Below are 20,349 nucleotides of genomic sequence, written 5' to 3'. Positions count from 1 at the left end.
AATTTAGCTAAGGTTAAATTCGAAGGGTAACCGAAACTATTATGCTGCTAAATTATATTACAAGTAGAGCACATCTCTTATCAGAAATAGAAAAGAAAAAAACTCTTGTTGCCATATAGTCACATTTATGTGTTGCGGGATCGGCAACTATTTAACATGACACGATTCACTCTATTTCATGCAGTGTTTCTCCATAAAGGTGCAGTGTTAAACAAGGCTAGATCGAATTAACCTGAAGGGGATCCTACGGGGAGAGCAATTAACGATGTAACTTTAGTATACTGAGGATAAAAGATTTTGCACTAAGCACTTTCACAAGTTTAATCCATCGTCTTAAAAGCGGGATCATATGAATAGACGTCCTTGAGGGAATAAGGTTGATAAACACGACTTTTATTTATTTCAGTAAGAGGAAACAAAGACATTGAAACCAAATAAATCCATTGCTTGCCATTGTAATGAACAAGGGTACTCACTGTTTTATGGGGTTTGACCTTCTGGCTCTTTCCCGGCGAACCACGATACATACTTATTTTTCAGCAGCAGAGTGATCTGAAACACGCTGAAAAAGAAATGTATACTTGTTGTCTCTTTAGGAGAATTACAGTGACATGAAAAAGAGAGAGTGTACAGTATTTGCGTTGTTAATTTATACACAAAGGGCTTGAGGTACTGAATGATGCCAAGCCGAAAGACACCGTAAGCCATATTTACTGAGACGTGTTACTTCACAAGATACCTTATTGTCCCGTATAATATGGCCGTATAAGTACATATTTACTAAACGGTGTTACTATATAAAAAACCTTCTGTGCTCGAAGACGCCTTCCAGCTGATTCAAGTGAAAAGATTCTAAGGCACTTTGAGATGTGTGACAGTAGTAAAAAGATACAGCAGTAATAAAACAAATCAGCAATATTATACAAGTACACTTGAGGCAGAGACTTGTGGCATTTAGAAAGCTGTATACACACACACACACACACAGGGGGTAATGCTATATAGTCGGAGCAGTCCTTGACGTCAGCATGGATTCTGGGCTCAAAACAGCTGCTTCCCAGTGCTGGAGAAGCACATGGACTCTTTACCAGCAGTGGGACGCTGCCTCACAACAGCTTAGTTAAGGGACCTTGTTGGTCCCGTTAAAGGTTACACATCATACAGCGAGTAACGGATTTAGAGGACTAACATTGGTTACAAATGTACTATTTTGATAATAGTCGATAATCATCTGTAAACACGGAGGCTTCTCTAGTAAGATATTGAGGGGTCATCAATGCTTGTGTGCTACCAAGCCGGCTGGATGTCTAACAGAGTAGCACTGCTTAGTACACATGGGTCCTTACGTTTTAGTACTGCTTAATAAATATGGCCCACGGTGTCACTTTCGCAAATCTTGTTACCTTTCTATACTGCTAATAAACACAGGTCATACCTGGTAAACAATTTTTTTACATCAAGGGAGAGGATATTTATTATTAGGTGAGTGGAGGATACTAGGCCCTTCTTCAGTTTCTATTGAACCGGCAGCAGGTTGTTATTTAGCCTATCCCTTACCATAACTCTATCATGCCGGCCTAACACCAATATGTCAGTCCTCCCGTACCCTAAACAGAACTCTAATAATGCTGTAGAAAAGAATTGCCGGATAAAAAATGGAGTAGATTATAAACCTTGCTACCAGATAGACTGAGAGAGATATAAATATATATCCCTCAGTGCACTCAGCACTTCACAAAAAAGAGACAGTACAGTAAATAATACAATAAGTGCAAACAAACAAAAGCAGACAATAGGAAAGGAAATCCCTACCCCAGGGAGCTTACAATCTAAGTGGTATGTTGGGAGATTTAAAAGAGTGAGGAGGTTATGGAAATATCAATCGCGCTCAAATTCAGTCCTCATGGGGTACAAAGAGAGACAGATGTTCAGGTCAAACACCCCTCTAGAAGCAAAGGCGTAAATAGCAGCAGAAATATTATATCAGTATATTCAAAAACCTTCCCTGCCAGAGGGGACAGAAACGCACTGCAGACCGATACATTGATGGCCCCTTTGGCAGTGAAAGAATATATATAGATATATATCCAAATTATGATTTATTTATTTATTTATTTTAACTACTGATATATTAAATTTGAACTTTTACCGATACCTTGAGGAGTGCGGTCTCTTTTCCTTTGTATATGTTACTTTGAGCTGAAGAGGTGATCCTGGCCCGTCTGCATGCACCCTATGAAACAAAGTACCTCCAAATGTTTGAGTGTGAGTGCGTACACACACACACACACACACACACACACACACTTTTATTCTCATGCTCAGTGCTAACACTATTAATTCGCACATTTTTCAATTTAAAAAAAGGGTGAGGATCCTATGGGATTTTTTGCCATTATGACAAGATTTACAGATTTTAAAAAAAATAAAATAAAAAAAAGCAGCACCACCAGCCAACAAACCACTACACATAGTGGAATGTAATAATTGGATAATTTTGTTGTTATTATTAATCAAACACACACCCATTTATCAGGACAATGAGTCACAGCCAGGCTCCCTGAATGACAACAGGTCTGGGAAAGGCTCCACTGCCACAAATTGGAAAATAATATGACATAAAATAATAATCCGAGCCTCCTCTCTCTCTCATGCCTGTCTCTCACCTGCTCGTCTCTCAGGCACTGACCTCCCCCGCTGTGTATGGTGATCACCCTCCTGCAGCAGGCTGATCACACAGAGCGGGGATCATAATGGGACAGGCATGAGAACCCACTTCCGGGCGCGGCCGTGACGTCACCGCGGGGCGGGGCCTCTGGAAAGTCTGTCTCCGGCGGCGCAGGCTGCGGCTATTATTATTATTATTATTATTGTTATTGTTATTGTTATTATTACCTGCAAGCTGCTGCTTGGTAAATGGAAGCGGGAGGCTCATTACCTGTTTTTTTTTTGTTTGTTTTTTAAATAAACTTTATTGCAGGGGGGGAGAAATAACAAAGAACAATCGTCATTCAGTAAAAGTAAACATATCACATATAATAGTTTGCGGTTTCTTTAATATATCATGAATGTAATATTGAGAAAAAAACAACAAAAAGTGTTTTCTTTTTCGGTAGTTTCATTGTAGGTATCTATGCAAGGGTTGCCACCGGACAGATTTAGTTCTGTTCTACCCTCATGGACTGACGGTCAACCTGGAGATTTTTTTTTTTTAAATGACACTGTATTGCCATGACAACGGGATGCTATGTAATGTCACGCGGCGTCAAGTTGCCATGACAACGTGGCACTGCATGACGTCTTGACATCATGCGACGTCTCATTGTCATGGCAACGAACATCACGTGATGCTGTAACGTCACGTGACATTCCCGTTGGCATGGCAACGCAGCGCCATTTGACGCCGCGCAGCCATATTAACAGTAGTTGCAGGGGGAGATGGCGGGAGACTGCTATTGCTGGCACTATTGCTGCGTTAATGGTATATGGAATTATACCTTACATCATTTCTATTATTTATAACTAACGCTGATGACAATTGTTGCAGACAGAGTCGTCGCTGATCAATATTCATTTATTACAATGGTTTATCTCAGTTTACTTTACTTTAGTTAATTTTAACAAAGACAAGGTTACCTCATTGCTATCAAAAGGGAGGAACTGAAGCAACTTTACTGTAAAGAGAGAGAGAGGTGGGGAGAAGAGAGAGATGAGAGAGGGGGGAGAGGGAGAGGGGGGGGAAAGGGAGAGATGGGGGAAGAGGGGGGAAGAGAGTGGGGGGGAAGAGAGAGAGAGGGGAGAAGAGAGATGAGAGAGGGGGAGGAGAGAGGGGGAGAGGGGGGGGAAAGGGAGAGATGGGGGGAGAGGGGGGGGAGAGAGAGGGGGGGGAAGAGAGAGAGAGGGGGGGAGAAGAGGGGGAGGTGTGTGTTCTCTAGCAGGGTTTCTAGGAATGTTACTGTGTTGCTTATGTGTCAATCGATCTTGTCTAATAAAAACTACAACTCCCATGATCCCCTACGTGTGAGCATGTCAGTAGAGCATAGGGCTGTGACCCGGATGTAGTAGGCAGTGAAGGGAGGAAATTAGTTCTGCAGGTAGTTCTGTGAGAAATGCAAAGGATCTGTGACTCGAGTGATCTATGATGTAGCAATGAGAAGTCACTTACTATGCCTGCCCTGTCTAAAAACCCGCCCACCCGGAGATTTCAGGGACAAACCCGTAGCCCGGAGAAGGGTATGCAAAAACCCAAAATCTCCGGGTGAAACCCGGAGAGGTGGCAAACCCGGGAGTGGGGTGTGTTCTGAACTTTTACCGATACCTTGAGTGCGGCAGTCTCTTTTCCCTTGTATATGTTAGGCTGAGTCCATGGTGACTTCAGCCGTGCGGAGGCGCGCTGAGGCTGACGGAAAGCAGGTGCTTTCCCTGGCCTTAGTTCGTGTGCCGTCCGGGGGCGTGTCGGAGGCGGGCCAGTGACGTCACGGAGCTGGTTCGTCCTCATTGGGCGAACCGCTCACGTGACCGGCCCTGCGCTCCCATGAGCACCGAAACAAAAAAAAATTAAGAGCTACGCCTCTGCACGCCTGCGGAAGCGTGCACAAGCCCCTGCTAAAGCCGCTCTCATTGCGGCTGCAGGGGCTCACTGACAAGCGTCAGCGCGCCTCAGCATGGGTCAGCGGATAAGCGCTGACCATGGACTCAGCCTTACTTTGGGCTGGAGAGGTGATCCTGGCCCGTCTGCATGCACCCTATGAAACAAAGTACCTCCAAATGTTTATTTGAGTGTGAGTGTGTTATCTCGCTCTATAAGAGTCTCTGCAGTCTCTTCATCAGTGAACTCCCCTTCCTCCCACCAATGGTCCACTATATCCCCTGTAATTAACAAGACCCAGGTTCTATTTATATGGGGTACATAACCCTGAAACTTGGGGTCACATATCACATATGATGGTGTAGAAAGCCCAACATAACAGACCTCTCTGGCGCTGAGGAATACAAGCACAATGGGGCTAAGATGGAATAAGCTGGAATCTTTAGAATTACGTACCTCAGGAAAAGGAGACAAGAGAAACATACACTACAGGCACACCCCGCATTAACGTACGCAATGGGACCGGAGCATGTATGTAAAGCGAAAATGTACTTAAAGTGAAGCACTACCTTTTTCCCACTTATCGATGCATGTACTGTACTGCAATCATCATATACGTGCATTACTGATGTAAATAACGCATGTGTAACAGGCTCTATAGTCTCCCCGCTTGCGCACAGCTTCGGTACAGGCAGGGAGACAGTATTGCTGTTCAGGACGTGCAGACAGGCGCATGCATGAGCTGCCGTTTGCCTATTGAGCTAGATGTACTTACTCGCGAGTGTACTTAAAGTGAGTGTCCTTAAACCGGGGTATGCCTGTACTATAGTGCATTATCCTAGGATACAATTGATTGGCAAGGTATGCAAGGCAAAGGATTTAATAATAATATTAAAAAGAGTTAAAATGCACATGTGAACCCATACACTGTTCACAACAATTAAACAAAATGACTGATGTCACACTCCTCCGCCGTGGGTTAAAATTGGAAACCTACTCACATCAAGTGGCTAGGTCTCAAGCCTCAATGTGGACAATCTCACACGCAGATTGGACTTTGCTCCGTCTGTGGATGGTGTTCTCCGTCACCTTGTCAGCCTCGAGGCGCCAACTCCTTCGAATCGGCTACTACTCCGCTGCTCCCGATGACGTCACACGCTATGCATCCGCTACGGTGTCCCTGCTGTGCCACAATCCAACGCGTTTCTAGACTCAAAATGGCTGGTCTCTTCGTCGGGGATATGCATCAAGGCTAGCTTGAAGGTTATTTATACCGTACTGAGTCCCAGATCATACATGTAATTGTCATGTTGATCCAGCAGTTAGCTGGCATTTGCGCAATTAGGCCTATGCATCAATTACATGTATGATCTGGAACTCAGTACGGTATAAATAACCTTCAAGCTAGCCTTGATGCATATCCCCGTACACCGTAGCGGATGCATAGCGTAGTATATCAATTGGTGTAGAAAGCCCGACTTCCTTCTGGCCCGGCATCGGTGGTGCAGCACCTTGGGCTGAAGGTGGGGCATCCCAAATCTCTTACAGTGGGACGTAATGGTCACTTCTCCAGGGTAGTCGCAGTTTTAAGAGATACACTGGAGAAAGTCCTCTCCATTCATTTGTACTAGCAGGAGGCCTCCTGGTAGCATGGAAAAACGAAGAGAAAGGCCGAGCACTACTTCTCCATTGAAAAAATGATTGTGCAGAGAAAACGTTCCCAAAGTAAATAAAAAGTTTATTATATCAAGGATACAAACACAGACATGTAGGCCATAAAACAGCACCTATGCGTTTCAGGAAAAAAGCCCTTTATCAAGGTGAATACAGAGACACTTACCGGACTGTTTAAATACTGAAATTTCACGCCGAGCGGTCCCCTTCACTTCCTGGTGCGTCAAATAACATGGGGTCTACGTCAGTATTCAAATGAAAAGAAACTTTATTAACAAACGTGAACAAAATGAACAAACCGGTAGTGTTCACTGAAAAATTATTTTTAACAACAGATGGGACATTTAAAAAGAAAAAATATCTGTATAGCGTGTACTGTACTAGGGTTTTCTCAGCCATAGACTGCAGCGGGAGCAGTCTCGGATATATCTTACTCGGCTGGTTCACCACGGGCAACTGAGGGTGCGGTAGTTCACGTCCAGCTACGCCCCTAGTGGTGGCACCCAATGTTCAATTTGCTCTGTGCCTCCTCCCCTGGTGGATCCAGGAGTCCAGGCACTAACAGGTGGGCGCGGCTTCGGTTTTCACTGAAACAAGCCCTAACTATGGGCGGGGCTTGATTTTCGCGCTGAACCAAGCACTAATGGTGGGTGGAGCTTGGTTTTCTCGCTGAAACCAGATACTTTGCAACTGAAAAGCTTGCATCTTGCAAAGCTTACCACGCGGCTCTCCCATTTTGGTGGGAACCGCTATTATGTGGCTGTAGCTCATTTAAAACGGAGGTTCTGGTCTCCCAATTTTCGAGAGCCCCCCTTGGGACGCTACCCGCACATACTGTTGAACACTAGTTGTGGATCATCATGTTGTAGTCCCCTTCAGGCGATTCTGGTCCCCTTGGGCCCGAGTATTCCCAGGTACCCTACACATAATCCCTCTGAATATCGGTGATTATCAAGCACCTCTCAATCTGACATGAAGCTGTATATTCATGTGATCGTTTCCCCTTGCAGGAGGTTCTGGTCCCTAGGATCCCAAGGTCCCCCAGGTACACCAACCATAATTCCTCTTGCCCTGATACGATGTTTTTCAGGCACGTCTCAGTTTCATATATGATCATCCCTTCTGCTGTAAAAGCCTGCCTGCTTCTCAGATTTTATGTTATCTCAGCAGCGCCTTCAAATGTAACCACTGTTCCCCCACCCTTCGGGAGATTCACTGCTACCTGGTGTTGTGGTGCTCACCTGCAGGTTCACAGAAGGGCCTGAGCTTCCGCCAATGGTTGTGGGGATTGAACAGGACAGGCTTTTGGGATTTGTAGGTCTCATCTTCTCTGGTACAGCGCCTCCATTCCCAGAGGACCTATCGCAGATAGGTGCAGTCCCTGCAGAAAACCTATTTTCCTCCCCATGAAAGACTGCAGCCTCAGGCAGGAGTATAAAACATAAACTTGAACTTTTTGAACACACCTCATCACAGCAATCGTTTACAGTACATTCTCTTTTCTGTGTCCCTGGAATCAACCCCAAGGGCTTGAGGCCCCAGGAGTCTATCCTTGTCTCCCACACTCCCTGGTGAAGTATGGGATAATTGCTCCCACTCCCCTGAGGGAGGGAAGGCCTGACACCAGGTCCCTAGCTCAGGATAGAATAATCATCCCACTCCCTCTGAGTGAAGAGTATATAACATACCCCACTGTCCATGAGGGGAGAGGGTAGAACAGAACTAAATTTGGATGCAGCTCCTTTTTGTTACCAAGGGAGGGGCCCCAGGTCTCAGCCATGCGTGGGCGGTGCCTAGGCCCTAGGTCACTAAAGGGAGCTGTTTACTGCAGCAGGGCATAGATTTAACCCTAACACTGTCTGCGCTGGTACCAGCGCTTACGTGTTAGGCAGGGAAATTACTAGCCCAGGGGGTACCTGGCTACATAATATATAAATAAAATAAATAAATGTAAAAAATTTAATTGCAAAAAGTCTCCGGGTTATCCTTCATAAGAAGGTGGCAACACTGAGCGCCATCCATGTACATAGCGCTTTACAGCAGTAATACACTTGACATAATAGGAATAAGTGCTTCATACATATGTAGGATACAAGGATAAACAAAGAGCAACAGAGCACTACTGATAACATCCAGAATATTAAAAAAAAAGCTGTGTGTGCTGTGCACGCGCATAGTAAGTGAAACTTCTTTGACTTTTGTCACAGAAATTGTATTTGTATTGGTGATGTTTTAATTAAAAATCAAAATACAGGGGGGCGTGGCCAGGAGCTGAACGAGCCGGTCATAGATCTGTATAGCTCCGCAAACATACCTGCAGAAACCCTCAGGAACCCCACTAAAACCGAGGGAAAACCCCCGTAGGAGACTGCCCAAAAGCCCCCAGTGCAGATAACCCGGTCCCTGGTCCCACACATCAACCCAAAAGGGGAGAAAAAGCCTAACTCGTGCGGATGATACACAGCTCCCCTCTCCCTGGTGAAACCAAGATGGCCGCCGGACCGCGCGGCTCATCTAAAGGGACAATCCTAACCACGGCAAATGGCCAAAAGGTAGGGAGCAGCCCTGTCGCAGCCACGGACACGGGGGCTGATCAATCCCGGCACCTACCGCAAGTAATAGTAGCCCCTCTCCTGAAAACGCGGCGCATTCCTGCTTTCCCGCCGAGGCTTGCAAAATGGTGCCGCCTGGTGTGTGAGCTATCTAGCTTGCCTGCGTCCAACCGAGGTGCGCGGTCCCTCGAGGGGGAGATCGGCGAGGGGCTTGCAGGATACAGGAGGGGACCCAGAGCAGCAGTGGGGGCGGAGAGAGGGGAAGGGGGAGCTCCGAGGAGGAGGAGGAGAGGGAGAGGTACCATGCGTTCCAGCCTGAAATGCAGCAGTGTCCCAGCCGGATCCAAAATGGCCACCGCTGACCCGAATTAAAGGTACAAACACACAAATAAATACAGTGACTGAAAACTGGAAAACAGAGCTTGGTAAAAACTATTCAAACACACTCTCTCCCCAATCCGACTCAGCCCCAATACCTACCCACCTACCTACCTAGGAGAAGGTCAGCACCCCAAGTTTCGCACAGCGGAAAAGACGAATAACAAACAAAGAGCGGAGTGAATGCGCACCTGCGCCCCCCCCTTCCCTCCCACCCCCCTCCACCCAAGGAGGTGAAACAGAACCAAGCAACTAGTCCCATGGACTAACAGAATGCCCAAGTGTGGGGGTGCATATGTGAGATAGCTGCGAGCCTAGAAAAACAGACAAGAACCACCCTCAGCTCCCCATATCCAAGATAAACCAACAACCAATATAGACGAGGAAGACCCGGACCTGATTGTTCTCTACACCCCATAGCTGAACAGACGGCATGGCCCCTCCTAAAAAGACAGGGAAGCCAGAATCTTCCACGTTCTTCTCCAGAAGGAACATGGCGCCCACACCAACGGGCAAAGAGAAAGCCGCACAAGCCCAAGATCGCTCAGACTCGGACTCAGGGTCAGAAGCAGATAGGCACCCAGATATCAGGAAAGAATTAAAAACCTGGGTTAAAGAAATTAAACAGGCGTTTCACGAGGAGTTACAAACCGCAATGAAGAGCCTACACACCAAGATCGTAGAGGTAGAGGAGCGGACGACAGGACTGGAGGAGGCCATGGAGACAGTTACCGAAGGACAAGCGGCGACAGATGAGGACATAACCCAAATGAAAAAACAGATCTCCCGCCTTCAAGACGCCCAGGAAGAGGCAGAGAACAGATCGTGGAGGAACAATCTTAGAATTCACAACATCCCGGAGACAGTCCTTAACGAGGAAATCAAGCCATACCTAAACAGACTTTTTCGGAGCATACTCCCAGAAATCGCCGAAGCAAAGTTGGAACTCGACCGAGCCCATAGAATCTACAGGCCGAGAGAATTCGAAAACAGAAGGCAAGGAGACGTAATCACAAGGTTCCATTATTTCTCTACCAAAGAGGAAATCTATACCAAAGTCAGAAACCGAGATAAAATCTCCTTTGAGGACATGGAACTGCAAATTTTCCCGGACCTCTCGCCAACAACCATGGCCAAAAGGCGAGAACTCAAGAACATCACAGGCTACCTGAGAAGCAGAGACGTCAGGTATAGATGGGGCTTCCCCTTCCGTCTCCAAGCCACCAACAAAGGCAAACAGGCCACCCTACGAACCCAAGAGGAAGGCCCAGAATTCATCACAGCGCTAGGACTGGAGATCCCAAAAGAACTACGAAGAGATACAGGGAAAGCTTTCCCACGACCAAGACGTGAAAGGTGGTCCAGGGTGACAACTAACCCAGGATAACCCATCAAGCCCCTAGAGCTGAGGCTTAACAACCAGAACACGGCAAAACTACGAGAGTACAGGAGAGACATTCCTACCTCAACTGTAATCCCCAGCCCCGAAACTGTATGCTGTTCCAAATACAAAGACACGAACTATCGGGAGCGGGAGGAGGGAGGGAAAAAGGTTTTATAGAAGGGAAGGAAGAGGAAGAGGAAAGAAAAAAAGAGGGAAGAAAACACAGTACAACTAGATAACTGAGAGCATAAGGTTTAAGCCATTATTAAGCCTCCATAGATTTGACCTAGCTCAGATAGTTGAAGGAAAAGAGAGAGAAAATAAATTTTTGTTCTTTTTTCTTCTTTTTTCTTCTTTGTTATATTTACTGTGCCTAAAACTGTTTAACATGTTTGACCCAGAAGTTTGATTGTTGTATTTCCCCCCACCACATCTGTGTTTTAGTTCCAGTCAGTCATAGCAGAAAAGAAGGTTGTTCAACAACACGACTAGCCGCCGGAAGTCCAAGCGGAGCTGACTACAGTTTACAGATTACAAACCATACTCTCCAGACTGCAAGTATCACATTGCACCCCACACACACTTTCCCCCTTTTTTCTTGACCCTGCATGTCCCCGACACCCCAAACGCAGAGTCAAAGGCCCAAAGCACCAGAGGGCACTAGCCCACTCCACGTTAAAATTCCCCAAGGTTATTTTTGTTCCCCCCCAATGTTCTCCCCAGTTCATCCACGCTGGAGTACATCTAAATGCACACAACATGGCACAACCAAAACAACAGTTGGGATACAGTCCCGCAATCCGAAAAACCTCCACAGGGCAACCCCTAACAACAAGTTCCCTCCGGCAAATACCCGCGCACGAAATTTTAAACCAACATATGGCTAAAGTACTAAAAATAACAACGCAGAATGTCAGGGGACTGAACTCTCCCATGAAAAGGAGACTATTGTTCAGAGACATCAAAAACAGACAAAGCGATATACACATGATTCAAGAAACACACCTGAATAGAGCAGACATGATTAGGTTAAAAGACAAAAAATTTCACCAAATTTATCACTCACCAGCGACAGACAAAAAAGCGGGAGTAGCCATCCTGATTAGAACTAATATCCCCTTTGTAGTAGAAAAAATAAAGAGAGACAAGGCCGGGCGACTGTTAATTGTATCCGGTAAACTAGGCACGATAGAACCAACACTTGTAAGCCTATATGCCCCAAACACAGATCAAGAAAGCTATATTAATGAGGCTTTCGAGATGATAAGCCAATATAAGAAGGGTTACTTAATAATTGGAGGGGATCTTAACACAGTTATAGACTGCAATAAAGATCAGGCAAAGCTCAAGGGCAAAGAGCAACACTGGAGACGGAAAAGCTCAACCGCTCTAAAACAACGCATAAGACTGGGTGGGCTAGTCGACGCATGGAGGCTAATGAACCCCATAACCAAAGGGTTTACTTTCTACTCACCCCCGCATAAACAATACACTCGCATTGATTACATACTTGTATCCAGGGAACTGGCGGAGAGGATAATAAAGGCAGAAATAGACAATATAACATGGTCAGACCACGCCCCGGTTACACTAATCATAAGAGACCTACACCAAAGACCGACGGGCACACAATGGCGAATGAACGACCTACTGCTCAGGTTACCAGACACTAAAAAAGCTATAGGAAAGGCTATACAGGACTACTTCGCAATAAATGACAACGGGCAAATCAGCGACTGTACACTATGGGCGGCGCATAAAGCTACGCTCAGAGGCAAGATAATCAGTATTGCCTCCCATAGAATAAAGGAGAAAAACAAAAGGATAAATAAACTAAATAATAGTATTAGAGAAAACAAGGAGTCCTACCAACAAGGCCCAACGGACATAGTTAGAGCAGCGATAGACAAGGATAGATTGGAACTTAAAAATATACTGATTGAAGATACTGAAAAAGCAATGAGATGGACAAGCCAGATCTTTTATGAAAAAAGCAATAAGGCAGACAGGCAATTGGCGGCAAAACTCCGCAATAAAACAGCAAACCTCAATATATACAGCATAAAAACCAAACAAGATAGCCTAACACTCAATCCGGTTGAAATCAATAAAGAGTTTGTCCAGTATTACAGTAACTTATACAACTTGACAAACCCCGATAAAGCTAACAAGAGGCTCGAAGCAAAGTTAGACGAATATATAAAAAACACAAAACTATCCAAACTAGACGAGTCAGAATCAGCCCAACTAGGAACCTGATAACAGCAGAGGAGGTCTCAGCAGCCATTAAATCCCTCAAGAAATCCAAAGCCCCGGGCACAGACGGGTTCACTAATTTCTATTACAAGAAATTCGAACACACGTTGAAGCCATATCTGATCCGCTGGTTCAATAAGATCCTAGACGGAGAAGCACCACCAAAAGAGTCCCTAAAGGCCTCTATCATTGTAATACCAAAGGAAGGAAAAGACCAGACATTATGCTCCAGTTATAGGCCCATCTCTCTGATAAATACAGACATAAAACTATTCGCCAAAATTTTAGCAACCAGGTTGAACAGAGTATTAAATTCCTTGGTACACCCCGACCAAGTGGGGTTCACCCCAGAAAGGCAGGCCTCTGATAACATCAGGAGAGTAATCAACATTATCCACAACAGTAACAAAAACCAACGCCCTACCCTGATTCTAGGGTTAGACGCTGAGAAAGCTTTTGACCGAGTGGCCTGGCCCTTTATGTTCCGGGTGTTCAGAGAGATGGGCCTACATGTAAACTTTATTAAAGGCATTAAGGCGCTATATTCCAACCCAATAGCCACAGTTCGCACCTCAGGTTACACATCAGAACCATTCGCAGTTTCTAACGGTACCAGGCAAGGGTGCCCACTCTCCCCAATGCTATTCGCTTTGTGCATAGAGGTATTAGCCTCAAGAATACGAGAGAACCAAGGGATAGAGGGTGTCCCTATAGGAAACAACATATATTAAGTGTCGCTATTTGCGGATGACACTTTATTCTCCCTGACTAACCTAGATACCTCATTAAAAAACCTATTTGACAACACAAAATCAGAGGCTATAGGCCTGCACATACCTCCAGAACTAGAAAGCGCACTAAACAAAAAATTCCCAATAAAATGGATGTCAGACAAGATGAGATATCTAGGAATATACATTACGAGAACATATGATGATATGTACAGAGCAAACTACCCGAATCTTATTAAAAACTTGAAAAAAGACCTGGAATCCTGGTCAAGATACCAGATATCGTGGACGGGTAAAATAATATCAGTGAAAATGAACCTATTACCTAGAATACTTTATCTATTCCAAGTGCTCCCAGTAACGGTTCCAATCTATGTAATAAGGGATTTGGAAAAAGAGATAAGTAAATTCATATGGAACGGTAAAAAACCTAGGATAAAGAAGAAACTGATGGCTCTCTCCCAGGCAAGAGGCGGCCTGGGCCAACCAGACTTAGCAAAGTACTATGAAGCGGCTAGACTATGGGCCTCATGCAGTAAGCGTTGATAAGGATTTTTTCGGCATTTTATAGCCAAAATTGGGTTTGAGATTCAATAAGCGCCGATAAGTGCTTGATTTCGGCAGGTTTCGTAGCCGATAATTTTGTTATGGCCAGTCGGCTGCCGATAAGCCTGTTTTCGGCACTGATCGCCACTTTTTTAAATCGGCTGTATTCAAGTACCAAAATCAGCTTATCGGGGCTGATCGGCACTAGGAAATTGAGATGTTATGGCCAATTTCTCCCGCCAACTAAAGTTGGCAAGTTGGAGGGGAGAACGATCGCTAAGGCTGCCGGAACGGCACTTAGAAAAAAAAACTCTTCTGTACATCAATGGAGTCAATGGAGTCAATGGAGCGGGGACGTATAACATTATAGTACTGTTTACGTTTCATTGCTCACAATACAAAGGTGATTTGCATTACAGTGTGGGGGGCATTCCCTGCATTGTGTCACAGCTGACGTGTATTATTTGCATAACATTGTACTTTTAGATGTTTTCATCATTTGCGTGTCACATTACTCATCATGTGATGATGTGTCAAGGGAAAATCCTATACTCAACTCTTAAAGGAGAACCTCACATCATATCACACATTTTACTGAACTGAGCGACAATTATTTATATGATGTTACACATGTCACACATCTAACACATACACCGTATATATTCATGTTGCTTTACATTACACAATGCTTGTAATGTGTAACGCATCTTGAAACGTTCATGTACATCTTTCTTCTCATGTTTACATGTACTTATTGGGTCCACCCTTTTTTCATGACGTCACTTATTTGACACTCAATCACATTGCATGTTTACATTGTAAACGTTGCATTACAAGCACTTCAACCTAACTTCTACACACATCTACAGTAATTAATCATTGTGACACCTTTCAAACTGATTATATAGCAACTATCCTCATTACATAAATGCATGCATATGCACACGACAATTCATTGTTGTCAACATGTGACAATAACATGGCTAATTACACATGTTGCAGCAAACATTTTCCACGTCAATCTCAGGCTTTTTGTCTAATTACATGACTGACTGTTGCGTTCAGAAGTGTTACATGCATTGCACATTAAACTAATTATTTTCAAGCAATGTTTGTACAAAGCTTCACGTGACATCATTGTCAAATATCATGATTCCCTGCAGAATACACAGAACAAATACTTCTAAGATCAAGTGCAGACAGCTTGGGACAGAAGTACTTTAATATGTTAATGTAACACCTTGCATTTTACTATGTCACCTGACATCATCACATACCTATTTAAAGGACGCCCATTACCTGCTCATTCACAGCTACTCATTTCAAAATGTTGCGATTGTTTAGGAGACGGAGGAACATTCTTTTCCATGACATGCTTGCTGATCAAGAGAATGACATAGGGCAAGGGAGGGACAGAGCCAGGGACAGTGACAGGGACAGGCACGCGGATACGACAGGGACAGGGAGAGGGACAGGCCGAGGGAGAGGTAGAGGGACAGGAGATCAGAGGAGAAGACAGAGGAGACAAGTTGTGCCTCGTCCGCGTGTGTACAGGGAGAGAACCCTGTTAGATGGGATGAGTGAGGAGGAGATAGTAAGTCGCTATCGTTTGAGTTCAGCAGCAATCTTATCTCTTTATGAGGAGATAAGGGGAGATTTAGATTTTTTGACAGCCAGAGGTCGTGCAGTCCCTGGGCTTGTTAAAATGCTGTGCTCATTACATTATCTTGCTTCCGCGTCATTCCAGACAACTGTGGGCATAGTGGGCGGGGTCTCGCAATCTACATTCTCGCGGGCCTTTACCCAGTTTCTCTATGCACTCAATAGACGCGCTAGGAATTATATTAATTTTCCTACAGAGGCGACAGAGTGGCTGGAAGTCAGGACTGGCTTTTATAATATAGCAGGGATACCATGTGTGCTGGGTTCAATCGATTGCACACATGTTGCTTTGATTGCACCTAGTCAGAGTGAGCATGTTTACCGCAATCGTAAGCACTACCATTCACTCAATGTACAGGTGGTATGTGATGCGACGATGAGGATAATGCATGTGGTACCCAAATTCCCTGGTTCCAGTCACGATTCCTCTATCCTGAGGAACTCTTCAGTCTTCCATGCGTTCGAAGAGGGACATTTTGAACATGGTTGGCTGCTGGGTGAGTACAGATTTAGATGTTCTAACACAAAACACATTTTTCTTTAGGAATGTTGTCATTGTAGAATCTTATCACTAATGTAAGCTTATGTGTGCTCCATTCATTATAGGTGACTCAGGATACGGAATTAGGCCGTGGCTCTTGACTCCGGTGCTAAACCCTCAAACTGAAGCAGAGGAGAGGTACAATGCAGCCCATATCTCTACAAGATCTGTTATAGAGAGGACATTTGGCCTACTCAAGACCAGATTTAGGTGTCTGGACAGAACTGGTGGGGCTCTTCTATACAAGCCTCAAAAAGTGTCTGATATTATCCTTGCCTGTTGCATTTTGCACAATGTTGCACTCAGACATAATGTACAATCAGACCTAGCTGAGCCTTTGGTAGACGAGCATCCAACCCATGTAGCTGCTGAAAATGAACAAACAGCCAGTGGTGGCCAGACACGCCAGAATCTCATCAATTCCTTTTTTTCTTGTAAGTAAAAACATATATGTTCCTAGTACTACTTTTATAGGTTAATTATGTTATATTAACAATAATGTTTCTTTATATAACCTTCTGTTAGGACACAGATGAATATGGGTTGCACACCTTTCTTTTCTCTGCTGTGTGCACAAAGGGATGTGGCACCGGTATGTTATTGTTGCACAGGTTATATAATCCCTCTTCAATTGTACATTAGTTGTGTGTATGTGAATACAACTGGGGTAACAAAGCAGTAATATTTTAGCATTGTGTTGTTCCTTATGCAAACACAATACACATAGTATGGCCATAGTCATTCATTCTTGCAGTATGCTTACATACAATGTTATTGTTGCAGTGTAACATGTACATCCATATGATGTGTACACCAGGCTGCTTTACATTTTGAATGTGATTAAATATACAAGGTGTTGCACATTTAACACCAAATACACACTTTGCTGTGTTGCTTACGGTACTGAAGATGGCATGTCAATGTTTGCAATTTATATATTGTTCCATTGCATTATAGGTATATCTCCAGTATGACTGATCATGGTATGTATATTTGCTGACATCTGTCATAAGATGTGGCTACCTCAATATTCGTATAATTATTTGAAGTAAAAACCCAACATATTGGTTAAAAGAAAAATGTTATTTATATGTACTTTCTGTATCATGTACATGCATTTAGCTACTATTGAGGTTTCATGTGCATTGTATTATAAAATGATTACTCCCATTTCATCACATTTAATGTATGTTCCCTTATAAATTCCATTAATGTAATATAGAGGTGTTTGGAGAGAAGGGAATAACTGTACTTATTTGTTTACTTACGGGAGCTCATTAATCACGGATGCAATTGACTGATCATAACACTCCATGCATGAATGCCTGTAATCACAACAATGCGTGGTACATCTTATATTTAGCAATGTAGGTGATTATTAATGCTACAAATTATTTGTCAACATTAATTAAAATGTGTCACATGTGTATGTATAAGTCACACGTGTGTTGATGTGACCTACATGTAACAAGTGTCAAAGTGTAAACAAAACCACAATTGTGTCAAAAATGTTACTGTAATTTTGCATTTCTAATTTCCCACAATGACAATGTTGGTAATATATTTGGAATGTCATTGACGTCACTTCATCATTATCATGATGATAATTATCAAGTATTCTCTAAATATAAACGTCAATCACGTGCACATTAGCATAGGCACACTTTTTAAGACAACTGTTTGTGTCTGTATCAATTTGTGTATGATCCATGTATAACACCGACAAATGATAACAGCAGGTTTATTATGGTAGCTTATATCATCATATTGACTGTAGTATGTATGTGTTGAACGTTTAATAAACACAGTAAACTATAGTTAGTTTGGTACATGAAATATACACATAAACGTACTTCATTACATGATGTTGATGTAATATTCAGAACATCATGCATTGTAGGGGACCACAACATCTTGCCAATAACATTATTTGCTACAGTCCCAAACCATTTTATCAACATACCCATGTAACAAGAGATTTTTAACAAGAAATGGCTAGTTGGTTGTAAGTGTCCTTTACATTGGGAGAAGGAGTGGCTCAGTGAGTAAAGACACACACTGGCACTGAGAGTTTGAAGCAGGGGAGTCTGGTTCAATTCCCGGTGTCGGCTCCTTGTGACCTTGGGCAAGTCACTTTATCTCCCTGTGCCTCAGGCGGCAAAAAATAAATTGTAAGCTCCACGGGCCAGGGACCTCAGCCTGAAAAATGTGTCTGTAAAGCGCTGCGTACAACTAGCAGCGCTATACAAGAACATGCTCATATTATTATAATAATTATTATTGTTACATAGTTTCGACAGTCATACGTTCCATTACACAATAGAATACACAAATGTGTTAGCAGAGTGGGAATGGTTGTTATATATAAAACACACATGGCATAAAATGTTAGTAGTAATTAAAGAACAGTCAAGAAAATTTCTAGCTGCACTCTTTTGCAACATCATTATGTTAATTAAGTGCTTATGCAATATAGGCATAAGGGTATCACATTTTTAATTGTTTGTTAATAAGCGCTGCAAGCAATATAAAATTAGTTCCATATGTAGTATAGTAGTCGGTGGCTCCTCCTCACAATCATCTCATATAAAGGTAGACTCTTCTGAAATCATACATTGATCCGATTGTATCTTCCCCGACATCTCTGAAATACAGCAAACACATGATGGTCAAAGATGGCACCTTACTATATATGTATCCGTGACAACGCGTTACACAGCTCTATATGATTGTGTAGATACACACGTCAGTCACTTATATGTTAGAACTACAAGTGTACATCATTATGTAATCGTTAATTAAATTAGTAGCAGGCATAACTATGTATATGAAGTTAACATTGCCTGTATACTGAAAAATGTGCGCGCACATCTTAGTGTGCGCACGCACTTCACGCTTGGGTCGACTAACTGTTAGCGCATGCGCAAAGCAATGCGTACGTTGTGCGTTCAATACATGTTGAAAATAGCATTAACCATTAAATATTTATTTCAAATACAATGAAGGCGAAACTACATTCGTTCTAAACGAGTACATCTGTATTCTTTTTAAACAGACGTGTGTGGACAGAAAGCACGGGCGATAACACAATGCGCAAATGCAATACGTGTGACGTCATGTTAAGCCAGCGTGAAGCGCACGCAAACACTCCTCCCACTGAATTAACATTCGGCTAACGCCCAGTGTACGCCCACAAACACTGAGGCGCACGCATGACACAGTGCAGTTACCGTAACTATAACAAAACAACACAGCCAATAGGCTTTGACGCGCGCACGACGCTTGGGGGCGGGACTTACATCCGTAATCCTTTTTAAGGACGCCTTGGCACATGACAAGGGTCCCACGTCATACGTGGTCGACCCGGTTTGTTTTTTGTAGATGTTGCATGATAACAAAACAGGTGTGTGTTACAGTTATGGTAACATGTTTATAATATGTTTAAAGGGATAGGAAAGTACATATATTTATTCCGTGAGCAATGTGTACTACTCTTTCAGGTTCTACTATATTGTAATAGGAAACAATGTGTTTGTGATCGCTACATGTTATGCAGTCTGCAATGTTACGCTGTATCCACGCATTTAAAGTCAAAATGGTGGTTAGAAAAAAAAAACTTTTAACGCTGAGTCAACGCATAACGATTGTTATATTTACCATTCTTGTAGAAGTAACACTTCGTCTGCCTGCAACTGGTCGCTCCAGAAAACCAAGGCATTTGCATCCACGGTTGACCCAAACGCTGAATCCTGTATGACACACATCTCCTCCATGAAGCGCTCATAGGAATCGCCACTGCTTTCTTCAAACAATTGGTCCGGCGGTAGGTTCATTTCTTCAGGTACCCAGTCGAATGCGTTTGCAGCAGAAAGGCTTGGTACAAAATCATAGTAGTTATGTTCTTGTAGAATGTGTGTTTCAGCAATGGAGGGTGCAGATATTGCAGCAGGTATCGATTCACACGGAACAGTAGTAGCGGATCCATTGCTATTGGCATTAGGAATAAATATGCCATTTAGCACAATATGTGTGCCGTC

General features: G+C 43.5%; 1 protein-coding gene across 3 annotated transcripts in view; it reads right to left on the bottom strand.

The window, feature by feature from the left end:
* The window catches only part of LOC142487221 (uncharacterized), a 31,637-nt gene extending 28,828 nt beyond the window's left edge, over positions 1-2,809 (bottom strand). The window contains exons 1-3 of one of the 3 annotated variants that reach the window (XM_075586099.1): positions 2,667-2,802; positions 2,156-2,233; positions 477-562 (exon numbers count right to left, since the gene is read on the bottom strand). In XM_075586099.1, coding sequence (XP_075442214.1) covers positions 477-527 — 51 coding nt within the window. In that variant the 5' untranslated portion in view covers positions 528-562; positions 2,156-2,233; positions 2,667-2,802. Of the gene's footprint in view, positions 1-476; positions 563-2,155; positions 2,234-2,525; positions 2,635-2,666 lie in introns of those variants that run through there. The other 2 variants (XM_075586100.1, XM_075586101.1) reach the window with 2 other exon arrangements.
* Between the last annotated feature and the right edge of the window lie 17,540 nt (positions 2,810-20,349).

Source organism: Ascaphus truei, chromosome 2 (assembly GCF_040206685.1).
Source record: "Ascaphus truei isolate aAscTru1 chromosome 2, aAscTru1.hap1, whole genome shotgun sequence".
Taxonomy (NCBI): Eukaryota; Metazoa; Chordata; class Amphibia; order Anura; family Ascaphidae; genus Ascaphus; species Ascaphus truei.
This window is presented reverse-complemented; position numbering and strand designations above follow the sequence as displayed.